Raw genomic sequence first — 17,166 nt, 5'->3', positions numbered from 1 at the left:
CTGAGTAATTGGCAGTCGGAGATCTTTTCAAGATGATATCACCTATTCTTCATGCACTCACCATTTTGCTATAAAAGAAAGCTATATATGATGTCATCTATAGGGGACAGTGTCTTGAGAAGTGGTCCTTTATACAGAGAGCTTTTTGAAAACCAGAATCTCATTTAGGTTAGCACTTTTTAAATAAAGACACCTTTGGCACATGGAGGGCAAATGGTGCCCACTTCTCAGGCCTGATGTGGTTCTAGAGCAGCACCGGAGAAGAGAAGAGGGAGTTGGGATTTGCTGTAGGCTTGGTCATGCTGGGGGCTCTACCCTGACTCACTGTGAGGGAGGCCCTAGGACTCAGGCTGCACCTACGGTAGCGTCATTTCTTGAAGGCATGAAATAAAGTCAGTCCCACTTTGATAGAAGACAGAAGTAAATTATATTCTGATTCAAAGTGTATGCCATGATACAGGGTTCTATGGCTGTGGATAAATCTCTGGGTCTTCCTTCCCCTTTATTCCATACCCTCTGCTCCACATAACATAACCCATCCCCCCTTTCAGAACTACTTCAGGGATTTAGTCTCTGAACATTGTTACAGACTTTTGTAAACGTGGGTCTTTTTGCGTAAGTTAATTCCATCAGTAGGAGAAGGTGCATTAAACCATGACATTGCTTCTTTTTATGTATGAGAGGAGTCCAAAGCAAGTATTAGAACAGATTTCCAAAGATAAAATCACAAAGAGCAATAGTCCATGATGTGCTTCAGTGGACTCTCCCACTCCCAGAAGGACATGGAACAGTTGCTTTAGTTACAGAACTGTTTTTTTTCCATTTTTTCTGGCAGATCATTATTCCTGATTAACTATTAGACTTAAAAATCCTGGACTAGGTTTAGTGCCTTCTAATAAGTTTTTAACAGAGGTAAGAGCCTTTTGATCCTATTTTTAAGTTATAAAAAAAAGGCTTGCATCTGCTCTGCATATTAGATTCCCCCCTCCGGTTATTGACTTTGAGTTCGACCTGTAGCCCAGGGGGGTGGAATAATTTTCAGTATGTGCTAATGAGTTCTGCGCGTGTGCTGGGTAAACAGTGTTTATGACATGCACTCTATGTTGGGAGGCCCAGTCTCCATCTGCAAGGTAGGTCACAGCTGTGATTTCTGTCCTGCTCCGCAAGAATTCAGCCCCAGTTCACTAATGGTTGCTCTCCATATGTGTATACTTACTTATTTTTAAAAATATATACTAACATTACATCTCTCCCATTGAGTTTGACTGAATGAATACTTGTATTTGCACACAGATAGCACCCAAAGCATAGACTGGAAAGAATGACTGGAAAGAAAGAATGGGGAATTAGATGGGGAGAAGGCGGAGTCCGGGTGAGTTGGTAAGTAGATGAGGGGGAAGAGGACTCCGGGTGGGAGAGCAGCTAAGTGACCACAGGATGAGTTTAGTGAAGTCACAGACTGCCACAATCCAGTTAAATGGACTAGATTTTATTGATGCCATATTCATTTCCTGGTGTCCATTTGTTTGTCATCTTTTCTGCTGATTTCACTCAGAAAATCCAAGTCCCTGCTTCAGAGTCCTCAGCTTAGAAACTGAGGTCTAATTTGCTGACAGCCACTTTGGTCCTTCTTAGCTCTGACCCCTGCTGGGGCTTGTTTTCATTTCTGCCTGTCTTCAACATTTTCAAAAGGCAGGCACTGTGGTTGGTTAGTGTTTGGGAGAACTGATTGGACCAAAAAAATTCTTAAAGTAAAAGAGTCTTCCTTCCCTAAGATTTAAGCTTTACCTTACTTCCTGCAGAGGCTCCTGAAGGATGTCTTCCCCATTATCCTCAAACTTGCCTAGTGGGAATTTTAGATACCAGGCGAAATCATACATCATTTGCTCAACAAATATTTACTGAGCCCTTGCTGTAGTCCCTTTTTGCAGCAATAAGTAAGAAGAGTGGGAACAATCCAACCGTCTTGTCTTCTCCGAAGAATGACCTTGCCTGAGCCCTTCCGAAGTTTGTACATAGAACCTGGACTAGATGTGAGAAGTCATTTGGTTCAAACTCCTTGTTTTACTTTAATGGTGACAGCAAGCAAATTAACTAAGAAAATGAGATCTAACAACACAGGTTCTAATACTTAATCACTACCCCTCAATTTCTATTTAGGATATACTTAAAATTACATAATATTAGCAATATACCGACAAAAGCCCAGTGGAAGTATATGAAATGTACTTAAGAAGAAGTAGAGGCCATAGCCTGGCCAATAACCCTCTGGAGGATTTGTTGAGAAGAGGAAGCTCATGGCTCTATTGAAGGACGGAAAGTCACCCCTCGGTGAGGCTTTTCTTCACCTAAGTCTAAGCTCTACCTAGACGCATCGATTTTACAACACCTAGGTCTCTCTTTTAGGGGCTGGTTGAAGTGTTCTGTGGGATCTGATTATGCTTTTCACTGTCCATGGGTTCTTCATGATCTGCCCCTGCCTGTCTTTTTGACATTCCCCCCTCCTCTTCTTTCCTCTTTTACTTTGCTCTGGCCCTCTGGCTGTCCTTTTGCTTTGGAACACGCACATCCCCACTGTAAAACCTACGCGTTGATCTTGCCTTGTCCTGGAATGCTCTTCTCATGGCCTCTCCTCATCACTCAGATGTTGCCTCTAATCATCTTAGCTACAGTCTCCCTTAGGTCAGATTGAAGAGGTTTGAAGAGGTTATGTTCCTGAGGGAGGCTCTTAGGGGATGTTCCATTTTCTGAACATTTGTGGAACAATGACCATATGTAAAACACTGCTTTGTTATGTGAGAGAATTCCAAGAGAGATGACCTGGGACCTTGAGAAGCTTGCAGGTGAATAGTGGGAGGTATTAATTCTAGTGCAAGGCATAAAATAAGTGCATAAGAGAAAGCTAGCTAAGGGCTCTAGGGATTTAGAGCTAGGAAAGCAACACATCTGATTGGGGAGATCAGAGATCATACCAAGAAGGAATGTGCATTGCGGTGAATCTTGTGGGAGCGAGCCAAGTCCGTGTCTGGAAGGCACTGGCACATTTGTGGAATGGCGGGTTGGTTCATGTAGAGGAAAGAATGTGAGATGATGGTGGGTGCAGCAGCTGAGGCTGTGGGGAGGAGACAGAGTTGCTGGGGTGGACACAGAAGGTGTACATCTCCAGATTTCCCTCTGCCCCCGGAATGTTTAATAGGTGTGAGCACGTGTGAGATTTCCACTTCAGTCTTGCTCGAGCTGAGTGCTCAGTCCTTTTAGAGGCCCTTCCCTTAATTTTCCTATTGAATGTGCAATTTGTCCTAGCAAAGAAAAGACTAGAAAGGAGGCTGAGGCCTGAGCATGCTGGAGCATGAAGGGTCCTGACTGCACAGACGTGAGCTGTGATCAGAGCAGTGCTTCAGGAGGATTCGTTTGTAGGACTGAGCTGGTGTGGGAGGCAGGAAAGAGGCTCCTGCTGTTGTCAAAGTGAGGGGAGAGAAATCCTTGACATCCCTAATTTGTAGGATGTAGCACTGAGGGGCATTGGGAGAGGTGGAAATCTAAGGTAACTCTGAGTTTTCAGGCCTGGAAAGTTGAGAGAATGGTGATGTCATGAACAGAAACATGACAGAAATGGGTATGAACTGGATCTGAGATGGAGGATGATGACTTTGCTTTGGGAGGTGCTGAATCACTGTAGATAAAGATTTGGGGGTCATTTGTAGAAGTAAACTTTCAAATCATGAGTAGATACCAATAAAAAAAAGAGAAGGGCCCAGGACCAAAACACTGGGAGCATTCCTTTGGTGGATTGTGGAAGGGATGGAGAAGCCAAGTCAGAGGAGTGTAGATGACCAAGGGAGGGCAGGGGTATAGGAGCTAAGGGACCCTGGACCACCAATGGGAGGAAGTAGTCCAGGGATTTGGACACTGCCTGGCATTTGGTGGGCTCTCAGGAAAGGCTTTGGAGTTGAACTGAGGGACATAAGATGATAGAGATTTGGTTACTAAGTGGTTCCTAATGAGGACACTTTCAGTGGGAAGTAGCCACATGCAGAGGCTATGAAACAAGGAGATGGTGAGGAACAGAAGCTAGGTGGGTCGATTGTTCTTGAAAGTGGTTTGGTGGAGAAGGAGAATGGACAGGTAGAAGCTTAGAGCACTATATCGGAAAGTTTCTTCTTAAGAGAGATGTGGGGCACCTGGCTGGCTCAGTTGGTAGAGCACGTGAATCTTTGATCTCAGGGTCATGAGTTCGAGCCCCACGTTGGGCCTAGAGCTTACTTAAAAAAAAAAAAAAAGGTAAGAGAGATTTGTAATCGGGAGAAAGTGTGGAAGGGATGGATGGAAAGGAGAGACTGAGGCTAGCTGATGGAAGAGGACTCCAGAGGTGTGGGAAGCCATACTCATTAGCCTGGCAAAGAGGAGCAGCGGGGGGAGGAAAGCAAGCCAGGCTGAGAGGCAGGGAGGTCACATGAGACTGCCTAAGTCTTCTTAGTAAAATATAAAGTGAGGTCACCTGCTCAGAGGAAGGAAGTGTGGCTCAGGGTTGTGGATTTTAGGACGGTGACTGAAGACCGGAACACATCTATGGTGGAAGAAGTGGGGAGTCAGCCTGAGACCTAGAGCGCTAGCAGCAGGAACTGGGCAGCAGTGGGAGAAGACTAAGGCTCTGTGCATCAGGGTGGTAGCAGCCCCAAAGGTACTGATTCTGGGCTTCAGGCTGGCAGCAAGGCAAGGGAAGCCAGGTGGAGGTGAGAGAGAAGCCTGGTGGTCATGAGCAGCACAAAATAAGGCTTCTAAAAGGAACAAATGAGTAGAAAAAGCGGAATTGGACAGAACACTCTGGGATCACTTATTTTCCCACATTCTTCCTCTTTTTGTACATTTACTATCTCTCCCTGTAACCCCAGACTCATGTTTCTTATGATTTGTAACTAGTGTCTCACTACTATTCTAGATTGCGTATTCTACAGTGCAGAAGGAAAAGTAGCGGCAACTGGTCCTAGAATGCAGTGGCTGCTAAAAGTTATTCCGGGCATTGTGTTAAGCATTTTACATACATTACCTTATGTACTGCTCATGAAAACCCTCTGAGTTTAAATAATAAGCTTTTGCTATTATTTTTTAAAGACACAGAGATTAGCTAACTTGTTCAAGGTCACGTGGTTAGTGAATGGTGAGGTCAAGTTTCGGACCCGGACAGGTTGACCTGACCATTTAGCCACTTCTCTAAACTGCCTCCCTGCCAGGACTTGTTACAGTTGGCACAGTGACCGTATTGCTTTTTTTCAATTGCTCAAATTGTCGCAACAACAACTAGAATCCTTGCTGGTCTTTATGGTTTGCAAATCAAGTTCACGCACATTATTTCTTTTGATCTTAACACTCCTGTGAGGTTTGCAGCCACGTGCAGGGAGGAAGGAGTGCGTCAGCTCCAAGACCTCTATGTCTTTAGTCTTTGAAGTTTTGCCATTACAGAGTTGTGACCCGGCCAGAGAGCTACGATTTTTTTCTCTCTTAAATATGCTCGATTCCTTTTATTAAAGGCATTCTCTGGGGTACCTGGCTGGCGCAGTCGGAAGAGTATGACATGAGACTCTTGATCTCGGGATCCTGAATTTGAGCCCCAAATTGAATGTAGAGATTACTTAAAATCAATAAAAACTTTTAAAATAAAATAAAATGAAAAATAAAGGCATTCTCTGCACAGACCTTCTGCTTCGTTCCAGGTCATAGAACTCTGTATGTGGGGGTTCGGATGCCGCTGGGCCGGCAGAGCCATCGCCATCACCGAACGCATGGCCAGAAGCACCGGAGGCGAGGGCGGGGCAAAGGAGCCAGCCAGGGGGAGGAAGGCCCAGAGGCCCTGGCCCACGGTAACATTCTTGGGAGGCAGGGCGGAGGTCCATGGCTGGGACCTTGGTGAGGCTGAGGGAATGTGTGTGATGGACATCAAGTAGGTGGTCTTGATTCTCTAGCCCTTTTGTAGGGTTCTCAGGGCTTGCTTCCAAGAAGAAGAAATGCCTCTAAGAATCAAAAGTATCTTTCTGAAAAACTCATAGTTCGGGCTTCCCAAATCAATTACCATGTAGGCTGAAATCATTTGGCAGAAAATTAACCATTCTTTTTGATCAGATTAATCTGATTTCCAGTTTGTTGTGGGCTTGCTTCAAGTGGTCTTAGTTCATAATTTTTTCCTCCCATTAATTGCTTCCATAGAAGAGCAATTTTTTTTTGGGGGGGGGGAGGAAAATAAAGAAATCTTTTTGCTCTACATTCAGGATTGTTTTCTCTATGTCCCTAAAGTTATAAGGCCCCCAGATGTGCTAAGTACAGCAGAATGCTATTTCTGTTCTAAGTTGGGGCTGGGAGCAGACCTTTCTCTGTGGTTGATTTTCTAGATACACCATCTCAGCGTGTTCAGTTCATTCTTGGCACTGAGGAGGATGAAGAGCATGTGCCTCATGAGCTGTTCACAGAGCTGGATGAGATCTGTATGAAAGAGGGAGAAGATGCTGAGTGGAAGGAGACAGCTAGGTAAGGCCCTAAAATATCCTGGGTCACGATTTGCTTGGGTAGGCAAACGTGTTCCTTTCGGCAAGTGTGACAGGTCTGCTTGCCTTTTATTTCTTCATGGGAGAAGTGATGACTGACATGGGGACTGATGTTCCAGAGTCTTCTATGGGAAGTCTTGATTTCGGCCTCTTTGTGTTGTCTCTGGTGACACCTATGCCAATTGACCTTGATCCTGGGATTGGTGACAGAAACACAGAAACTTTAGGGAGTCCTCTCATTTATTTAGGGCCCAGAGTTGCTCATGGGCTATCTTGATATTATAGGTCTGGCTTAGAAGATGCCTGATGGGGCCACCTTGGTTTGGACCCAAGCAACCAAGCTTAGGTGAACACAGGATAGGTGAAGACTTTTCTGAAGGTGAACCATAGTGTCTTAATTCATTTGGGTTTTGATTCGCTCGATGTTTCATAATTTTTGAGATGTCCTATGGGACAGCCCAACCTCATGGAGACCAGTGGGATTATAGCTAGCCTGATGGTAGGCTTCCTGGGGGTAGCTGTAGAGTGACAATGCTTGCCTGAGGCTCAAACCCCAGAAGAGCCCTCAGATTAACCAGGACCATGTCTGGGCTCCTCTAGTAATTGACCAGTGAACCTTATGGGTGCTAGAAAGCCAGCATACCTGAGCTTCAGGGAGGAAGGCAAGGTGGGTAACTAGCAAAGTGTGACTCTAGCTAGCTTTCACTGGAACAGCTCTTCCTGGATCCTTGCTATATCCTCGAATGTTTGCCATGGGTGGAGAGGATTAGGCAAGCCAATCACCCTGATACCAAGTGAAAAGGCAATTAGTCTTTGCCAACTTGTAAATGTCACATAGAGACTTTTTAAAAAAGAAAAATATTACCATTTTGTTAATCTATCCAAATGATATCAATTAGATCTATCTTTTTAATTACACAAGTAATATGTGCTCCTTATATGAAATCAGAAAAGAAAGATAAGCAAAAAGGAGATGAAAATCATGTATAAATCTACTACCTCAAGGATAACGAGGAAGACACCATTTGGTGTCTTATACATGTGTGTTTGCAGTTTTAAAATTTTCTTTAAATAGAAACGGGAGCAAACTGTACTCAACTTTGCACTGTTTTATAACCTGCTTTTTTCACTTATCAGTGTACCCTGAAAGTGTAGATGAAATTATAATGTTCAATATGATTATTCAGGTATCTTTCATTGTGGCTTACATTAAAGACTCTCTCTTGTGAAAATTCCTCATTTTCTACCTTTGGCATCCAGTTGTTTGTAATGCTTTCAGGTGGCTGAAGTTTGAAGAGGATGTTGAGGATGGGGGTGAACGCTGGAGCAAGCCTTATGTGGCAACCCTGTCACTGCACAGTCTCTTTGAGCTAAGGAGCTGCCTTATTAATGGAACAGTCCTTCTGGATATGCGTGCAAATAGCATAGAAGAAATTTCAGGTAAGTTTAGGTGCGGGAAAACAGAGGAATGTTTGTGTAAGTTAAGAAATGTGGTGTGGAGGAAAGAATAAAGTAGCTGTGTGTCCTCAGGTCAGTCACTGACCCTTCCCAACCTCAATGTCTTCAGCTGGGGGGGATGGGTTTTAAACTAAGAAACTACCTATTTCACAGCCTTCTTATAGGATTCAAACAATAGGGTATTCAGTCTTCCATTTGCCTGTTCATTTAGCACACATTTGTTTTGTATCTATTTATGCTTGATAATGTGCTAAACACAGGGGAATAAAGGTAAGATACAATTCCTACCCTCAGGAAACTCACCTTCGGGGAAATAGCCATGGGACAATTGGAATAAGTGCAACCACAGAGATAAGTCTTGGGAATAATCAGAGAAAGGGGCACCTGTGAATTGTGCAGAGAAAAAGGTGTGAAGGAAAGATTTTTAAACATGGCTGCTAGGGAAGACATGTAAGAAATTGAGCCAAAGTCCCCCCATGGCTTCAGCAGGGTGTGAAGGGCTATGTCTGATGGGATTTCCTGACGCAGTTGAGTGTTGCTACCATGTTTTGGGAACGGCGTTTGAGAAACACCTGGGTGCATGTGAGGGTTATTCCCTCAGCTCGGGTCCATTTGGCTGGTTAAATAGAGATTTCTTCAAACTTTTCTTCAAGTATCCAGGTTATTCTGCCTCTCTGGGGTCACTTGGGGAAGCAGAGGAGGGGTCAGCCCTGATGAGATCCTGTGTCCCCTCTGAAGGCTCTAGGGGAGAGCTATTCCCTGCTTCTTCAGCTTCTAGTGGCTCTGGGTGTTCCTTCTCATGAATGCCTAACTCCATTCTGCTTCTGTCTTCATGCGGACTTCTCATTTGTGTACTACTCTTGTAAGGATATTTGTCAGTATCATCCAAGATGATCTTATCTTGAGATCCTTAGCTTACTTACATATGCAAAGACACTTTTTACAAATAAGATCACAGTCACAGGTTCTGGGAGATTAGTACATAGATGTATCTTTTAGGGAGGGTACCATTCAACCCCTTATTACAAAAGCTAAGAGGAGAGAGAGTTTCAACTCATCAGTGTTAAATGCTGCAGAGAGGTAAGGTAAACATCCATCAGATTTAGCAACTAGAAAGTTATTGATGATTTTATCAAAAATAATTTCATTGAGGTGGCCAAATTGCAGGGGACTGAGAAATTTTTCTTTGAGAACTTTAAATGATAGGAGAGAGAGAGAGAGAAAGAGAGAGAGAGAGGTTTATAAATAAAGGGGGACCTGGGGTGAACATTCTTTTTCTTACTTTAAATTTCTTTTCAAGATGTAGGATCCTGAAGCATGTTTACAATATGGGGGCAATGAACCAATCAATATGAAGATTAAAGATAGAGAAACCATGGATCTTCAGCTTGAATATTCAAAATAGATTTTCTTTATTTATTGCTTCTAGTACTTTGATAGTAATGGATGGAGTTGGGGTTAAGAATAGGTTGAAGTTTTGGGTAGGCTTGGGGATAGGTATGCAGGATTGAAGTATAACTGTTAGAGTTCTTTCCGTTAGATACCTGATGTATTCGTGTTAGTGATAAGGTTAGGTAAACTGGATCAAGTATCACCTGTGAATCAGCACTTTGTATTTATTATCTCATTAATTTTCCTTCACAGGCTTTGAGGATGGTTGATGATATTAGGTCCATATTACAGATGAGGAAACTGAGGTATGGAAAGGTTATGTAACTTGCCCAAGGTCCCACGGAAAGGGGTAGAAGTGGGAAAGAATGTGGGCCTTTAGCTCTAGAACTCAGACTCAGTAGCATGTATTTTGGGATTCTTTTCCCCCTCAACTGTGCTGGGCTTGACAGGTTAAAGGTTGATGCTTGGTGGCAATTGTCTGGGGTACTTAGTTAGCTTACTCATACATGTAGGTTCCTCCTTCAAATTGTCATTTGGAGTATTCTACAGTTATAGTTTGTCTTGACAATCATAGCGATGTTGAAATCTTGGAGGAAGGGAATATAGAGGAACTTTGGCAGATGACAGAACAAAGTGGGTATTAATGTGGGCTTTGGAGTCAGACAGTCTTGGCTTTGAATCCCATCCCTGCAACTGACTAGATGTGAGGTCTTGGGGAATTTTGTAATGTTTGGGCCTCAGTTTCCCGATCTGTACAAATTGCTACAGTGCCACCCACTTCTCAGAGTTTTTATTTGGATTCAATTGCGTAATCTATGTAGAGTTCTCAGTACAGTTCTGGCACATATTAAGTGCTCGACAGTTTCTAATAATGATTTGTCACACAAATCAAGTGTAACTTGCCACAGTTGCTGTCAACAGATAACTCTTTTGGGCACGGGAGCATAAGTTGTACCCAATGGAACTGCTTCCCCTTACTCCGTGCCCCTCACCCCTCACCCCACCTGACGCTGGCCTCTTTGAGTTCTTTGACAGTCAGTTGGAGTATTCATGTTAGTGCCTGCTTTCCAGACCTGATCCTGGACCAGCAAGAACTGTTCAGTGACCTGAATGACAGCATGAGGGTTAAAGTACGAGAAGCCCTGCTCAAAAAGCATCACCATCAGAATGAAAAAAAGAGAAATAACCTCATTCCCATTGTTCGCTCTTTTGCTGAGGTTGGCAAGAAGCAGTCTGATCCACATTCGATGGATAAAAATGGTAAGATTATTAGGAGTGACTGTTTTCTCTTCTTATTAATTAGACATTTAGGAACTAGTCGGAGATGCTAAGTTACTGAAGGGTACAGGCTGTTATTTGTCTAATATGCTCCGCACTCACTTACACACAGTACTCTGGTCACAGGCAAGATGCGGGGGCTGGGACTGATGACCATCCATCTCTTGTGGCACTAGGGATGCATGCCTCAGATAGATCTCGGATAGATCTTAGATTAAGGAGGCAAAATACAGTAGTGTAGGTTCTTGAGTCAGACTTCGAGGTTTGAGATTCAGGCTTCACTCCTTGCAAAGTGTGTGACCTTGGGCAACCTCCTAAATCTCTTGAAGTCTCACTTTCCCCTCTGGAAAATAAGGGTAATAATAGCATCTACCCCATAAATTTATTGTGAGGCTTCAGTACGGTAATCCACATAAATCCCTTAACCAGGTGCATGATGGGTTGTAAACACTCAATGAATTTCAGCTGCTGTTTGGTTTCCTTTTCTGTGGCCAGGCAGGGCCTAATCTACATGTCTCCCTGTCCCCACATTCAGTGAAACACAATGTGCAGGGGATGTGCCTGGGAATCTACATATTTGAAAAGTTTTCCAAAGGAGTCTCTGAGGTGCACTCCTGGTTAAGAATTACTACCTTAATAGAGGAAGAAAAGAGGATCACAAATATGTTCAGGAAGAAGGTGCAGAAGTAGTAAGACTTCTGTCCTCCCTTTACCACTAACTAGTGGGTAAGGAGATATGTATGTGTGGGTCTTAGCTTCATGTCATCTGAACCTCTTCTCTATATGGGCTTTGCAGGAGACATGGCCATAGCCAACCAATGATGGATAGGGTGTGTCGAAAGGGGGATAGGGCAGAGACTCAGGGAGTTGTTTTCTCTGAATAGGTCAAACTGTGTCTCCTCAGTCTGTTCCCACTACAAGTCTTGAAGTAAAAAATGGAGTGAATTGTGAACACAGTCCTGTGGATTTAAGCAAGGTGAGCACAGACATGGGAACTTGGCTTAGAGGCCTAAGCGCATCCCTAGTGGAACCGGGAGTCCAGTTGCTGGAAGCTGGGTAAGCTTTGGTATTTCTGCAGCCTTTGTCTAAGACCAGAACCCCCTCTGCGGGAAAGGAGGCCCCTCTGCTCAGGTCTTCTCCCTTCCACTCCAGCCTGGATGGGGCCCACCAGGTTCAACGTGCTAGAACTGAGAGTAGCCCCTGCTAATCCTCACTGACACAGACCTCCTGATTTTTCCACCTTTTTTTTTTTTTTGGGCACTTGCTCTTCAGCATCTCCTTCTTACCTCCAAGGGTTTTGCTGAAACAATAGTTTTGCTCCTGTCTCCTAAAACTACATGGCGGTTGAGACTCTTCTTCGGGACTGTGACTTGGGTGTCCGAGGCCTGCTGCAGCAACAGTGCCTCCCTGCAGCTGCTGGTGTAAGCCTCGATCTCCCCGCCCCCAGCCTCTGGCTGCCCTGGTCTATCCTTGACTCTAGCTAGAATACACACATGGTGTCATGGCACTTCTCTGCCTGGAAGGCTCCCTGTTTTATTTAGAAAAGCTGAAACCTCTGACAAAGCATTCAGGTATTTTAAAATGGAAAAAATGTGACCTAGAGCTTCAAAAACAGTCTCTGAGAAAGGGTGGTGTAATGGAATTCAAATCAGAACACCGGGATTTAAATTCTCTCTCTTCAAAGCTCCATTGAGCAAGTCAACTTCACCTCCCTGGGTCTCAGCTGCTTCATGTTTTAAAATAAAAAAGTGGGGCTGATGAGCTCTGTTTTATCCACTTTACAGAGTTATTGTAAGGATTACGTGAAATAGTGTGAGAAAACATTTGTTAAATCATAAAATGACAGATGAATGTAAGGTGCGAGAGTGTTGATTGATGTTTGAGGTGACGCTCCTAGGGTGTCAGAGGATTCTTTTGGACTTTCAGGTGGATCTTCATTTCATGAAAAAAATTCCCACTGGGGCAGAGGCCTCAAATGTCCTGGTTGGAGAGGTGGATACTCTGGACCGCCCCATTGTTGCCTTTGTGAGGCTATCTCCAGCTGTTCTTCTCTCGGGCCTGACCGAAGTGCCCATCCCAACCAGGTAAAGACAAGGACCGGAAAACTCAGTGCATTCTGTCTCAAGTACAGATTTGTGTGAGCTCTGGTAGAAGAAACCAGCTAATGCCAAAATTTAGGATTAATTGGAGAATGCTATTTAAAATTCAGCAGTACTCTCACTGGGTTTATATTTGATTAACCTCCATGCAGAAGGATTCTAAGACTTGCAAGGCTATACAGTAGGTACTATACAGTACCTACAGGCTTGGGAATGGAGAATTGCAGAGCATCCAAAGAGCATATCATGGGCTAATCACTTGTTAGGATGGGAAGCCTGAGTCTTAGTCTCCCAGTTTTACAGAGCCGTGTCCCAGGGAAGTGTCTCTGAGCAAAGGTATTGATGTCTTTTTCCACGGTTCTGGCAGGATTTGTAGGTTTGCAAATATGTCCGCATTTGTTCAAAACGCTATTCATGCGCTCTGAAGATGGTGACTCAGGTGATTCAGAGCCCCATTAATTACAGAGTATTCAGATGTCCAGAACACAATTTAGACTCCTCTACTGGGCTTGATCATTTCAACTTCCTTATCCCTCGCCTTTCCCCATCATTTTCTTATTAAAGCAATGAATGAGATTCAGAAAACTTTGAATTTGCACTACAATGGCATGTTTTGAAAAAAGCATTTTTTTCTATAGTAAGGAATTGTGTCTTTGGAAACCCTAAGGATGATAACCACGTTATTGAATGGAGTCCTACAAATAGCCTCCAATGCATACTGGAGCTCTTAGGTCAGGGCAACTTCTACTGCTCCATCATTAGCCTGTCTCCTTTTATTGAAGTTACAACAGTGATTTCTGTTTAATAGGAAAGAGAAATGTTTTGTTGTTTGGAGAGGAATAAGGTGTCACTTCCTTATGTTTACTGACATAATTTATAATTTCTTCCTCTGTATGTGTTGCCAGATTTTTGTTTATCCTATTGGGTCCAGTAGGGAAAGGTCAGCAGTACCATGAGATTGGCAGATCCATGGCTACCATCATGACTGATGAGGTATGCATCACTTCCTGCTTTCCATTCATGCCACAGATATTTATTGAGTCTTTACTCTGTGCCAGGTCCTGTGCTATTTGTTGGAGATAAAGTAATTACCATTCTGGGTAATTATCTTCTGGGAAGCAGTTCAGGTCACTTCTCTAAATGCCTTTTGTGGGAGGACCAAACCTTCTGGGGGTATTTCTTCCTATGTCATCTCTCCCTTTTTGAGTAATCAAGGATGCAGAGAAATCCTTTTCTGGGAAAATTATTATTGCCAATTAGGATACCTACAGAGAAAGATACTAAGGCTGACAACACTCTAGAGAGGATGGTTAATTACCTGCATAAAAGCCATTTACATAAAGAAACCTCACTCTTATTCCATGTAAATGAGACCAGTTTGCATAAGGGTCAGGAGTATGAGCTTGGGCACTGTAATGTGAATGTCCCAAGACAACCAGGTATTTTGGCCACCATGGTGCTGAATCCCCACCTCATACCCTAGTGAGGCGTGCACTGCTCACGTAAGCTACAATGTAAAGTTTTTAAGGCTTGTGTCATAGCGGGTAGAGGCAGATGGGGATTGTGTTTTATCATTTCTCTTTGATTGGGAAACTTATTTCATGGAGGGACCTTCGTTAGTAATTCCATCCAGTTTTTCCAACTATTATGATCTGGAAATTTTCCCATGCATTTTGCCTTTTGTTCCATTCTTTGGAGCGATGGCAATGATACAATGTTAGAGTCTTTTCTTGTACTAACATACATATGGCTAGTTCTTTTTGACCCATCTCATCTTCAGGTTTATGTTTTTTATCCTTTCATCTTTGCATTTTTTTAAATGCTAAAGTTTTCCACATTTCAGATCCACATGACAGAGATAAAAATCATGAGGTTGTATCTGTCCTTCACCATATTCACTGGTGATTGTTTTAAGTAAAGTTATTTTCAAATTTCCTGAGGATTTTTTCTTCCCTGTAGATTTTTCATGATGTGGCATATAAGGCGAAAGAGCGGGATGATCTCCTGGCGGGGATTGATGAGTTCCTGGATCAGGTCACGGTTTTGCCTCCAGGGGAGTGGGACCCCTCCATTAGAATTGAACCACCCAAAAATGTCCCTTCCCAGGTAATGTATGCACATTAGCCAGTGGTGGCTTAGTGCCACTTACTGAGTACCCACCATGGACAAAACAAAGACCATGTGGATATATACAAAATAAATCAAGACATGGCCCTTTTTGGGACATGTAGAATGAACAGAACAGTTATAAAAAATAAGTATACAGTAACATAGGTAGGCTCAGGTGATGTGATCAGTCAGGATTACTCTAGAGAAATTTCGAGTGGCTTTTGCTGGTTTGATGTGGAATGGCAGAGAGGGGAGGGAAGGACATTTCTTGGGAGTAGATTGTGGATGAAGCCATGCAATGAAAAGAGCAAGTTGCGGAGAGAGAGCGAGTAGAGTCGCCCATGCTTCGGCCAGGTTAAAGGTGGGAAAGGAGCTCTTGTACACTAGCCAATAAGCCTGGCGCTTTACAAATACTAACTCAGCCTTGCCAGCAACATCCCCAAGTAGGTATTTTTATCCTTAATTTTTTAAAGAAATAAAACTATCTTCAAAGTTTTAAGGGAAAGTAAGATTACACAGAGGGAGATTTGAAACTGGAACTTAGGTTATAGCTGATGCTGAAGCCTCCATATTTTTGTTTTTGGAAAAGGCAGAGTTAGGAGTCAGGTACTAGTAGAGAGGGGGAGAAATTATATGGTGGTGTTGTTTTTCTAAACTGCCCCAAATCAGTAAATGCATTTGAAAACTACAAACACTTGGGTATTTGGGGGCTGCTTTTGGATTGTCTCATTACCACTCCCCCCTGTTAGCAGGAAGGACAGAAGAGATGGCTGACTTTACTAATTTTGGCGTCCTTTGTTAAAAGGAGAAAAGGAAAATGCCCGGAGTCCCAAATGGAAATGTTTGCCACATAGAACCAGCACCACATGGGGGCCACAGCGGGCCAGAACTTCAGCGCACCGGGCGGTAAGTTCGGGGATGCTTCACAGCTCATGCTCCTTACTGGGCTGAAGGTGTGTAAAGGAATGAGTCATACTCTTTGCTTTCAGCCTTCTTCTCTGTAGTATATTGGCTGGGAATGACTTTCCAAATGGAACCACTGTAATAAGTATTGCAAATATATCAGGTATCGTATTCATTCATTCAAGTTTCTCAAACCACCTACCACAGTCTGTCTCCCCTCCAGTCCTTTCCACACATTGTTCCCTGATTTGAACACTCATCCCCTTCCTTATCTCCTAACTGCCACTTATCCTTTGTCTCAGCTTAGGTGTCACTTCCTTTGGAAAGCCTGGTAAGACTCTGTAGATGAGGTTAGGTATTCCTGCTATGTGGTGTCACAGCTTTGAGCTCGGTCCTCACTCGTCTGCCAGCCTCCTCCTACCCCCCTGGTTATAGCCCTTCTCATACTCAATTATTATTGCTTGATTTGTTGTCTTCCTGCTAGAAAGTTTGCTCCATATGGGTGGGGTGCCCATTATATTCCCAGCACCCAGCACCGTGCCCTGCACAGAGTAGGCACTCAATATCTGATGAACTTGTGAATGAATACTTTTAGAATGATCCCTGTTCTGTAGCATGAGTGGAGTAAATATAGATAAATATCGAGTGATTATTTGAAGTTAAGAAACACCCTTTGGGTAGGCACATAAGTAGTATTTTAGGTGTGTGTATCTCAGGTTAGTCAGTCTACTCTTCTGGGCCAAGATTCTATGGACAGATGCCCAAGGAGAAGGTTCTCTATGGGAGGTTAGGGAAGCAGGTCTCTAGACTCACTTTTATTTGCCAGGTAGGAAGGTAGTAAAAGAGGGTGATATTTTGGGTTGGAGTGACATCTAGGGTCTCCCCCAGATTGTGGAAGAAGGTTGAGACCATAGTTCTGGCCTGTGAACTGTGCTGGTGTCGAAGAAGAGTGGAGATTCTCAGGATAGGACAGTGGTCATGGAGAGAAGCTCTGTTACATCTTCTACTTCCTTGCTTTCGCCTTATTTTTTTCCTCTTTGCTTGAAGTTGCTCTCCTTTTCTATCCTCAGTACTCTACGCAGTGGAAACTCAGGGGTTTTTTTTAGAATTTTAGACAGGCATCTATTTTTCTACTCTTGAAAATTCAGGGAGGAGCCAGGAAAGGAGACTGAGAAGCAGGAGAAAAGGCACTTAACTAGCAGTGTCCGGGGAGGGGGGGGATGTGTTTGTTTCCTGGCTGGAGGAAGGTATTTGAGGATGGGGAAAGATAACTGGGTTCTGGGGAGCGATCATGGAGGAAAGGAACCGTCCTTTGATGGAAGGAGGCCACTGAAATGAGGGAGCAACCTCCAAATGTGAGTTTAACATTTTCTTTAAAGTTGGGAGAGGTC

At 43.6% G+C, this 17,166-nt stretch overlaps 1 protein-coding gene across 3 annotated transcripts in view; it reads left to right on the top strand.

The window, feature by feature from the left end:
* Positions 1–17,166, top strand: part of SLC4A8 (solute carrier family 4 member 8) — a 73,366-nt gene that overhangs the window by 15,094 nt on the left and 41,106 nt on the right. For all 3 annotated transcript variants that reach the window (XM_073881979.1, XM_025882791.2, XM_073881978.1), the window contains exons 3-11: positions 5,712–5,858; positions 6,384–6,519; positions 7,816–7,976; positions 10,458–10,646; positions 11,549–11,640; positions 12,591–12,748; positions 13,669–13,756; positions 14,723–14,869; positions 15,678–15,778. In XM_073881979.1, the coding sequence (XP_073738080.1) occupies positions 5,712–5,858; positions 6,384–6,519; positions 7,816–7,976; positions 10,458–10,646; positions 11,549–11,640; positions 12,591–12,748; positions 13,669–13,756; positions 14,723–14,869; positions 15,678–15,778 (1,219 nt within the window). The remainder of the gene's footprint in view (positions 1–5,711; positions 5,859–6,383; positions 6,520–7,815; positions 7,977–10,457; positions 10,647–11,548; positions 11,641–12,590; positions 12,749–13,668; positions 13,757–14,722; positions 14,870–15,677; positions 15,779–17,166) is intronic.

The sequence above is a fragment of the Callorhinus ursinus genome, unplaced genomic scaffold, assembly GCF_003265705.2.
Source record: "Callorhinus ursinus isolate GAN/ISIS: 27379988/994484 unplaced genomic scaffold, GSC_fseal_2.0 scaffold44, whole genome shotgun sequence".
NCBI lineage: Eukaryota > Metazoa > Chordata > Mammalia > Carnivora > Otariidae > Callorhinus > Callorhinus ursinus.
Note: the sequence above shows the minus strand (reverse complement) of the source record. Positions and strands in the feature narration are given on the sequence as shown.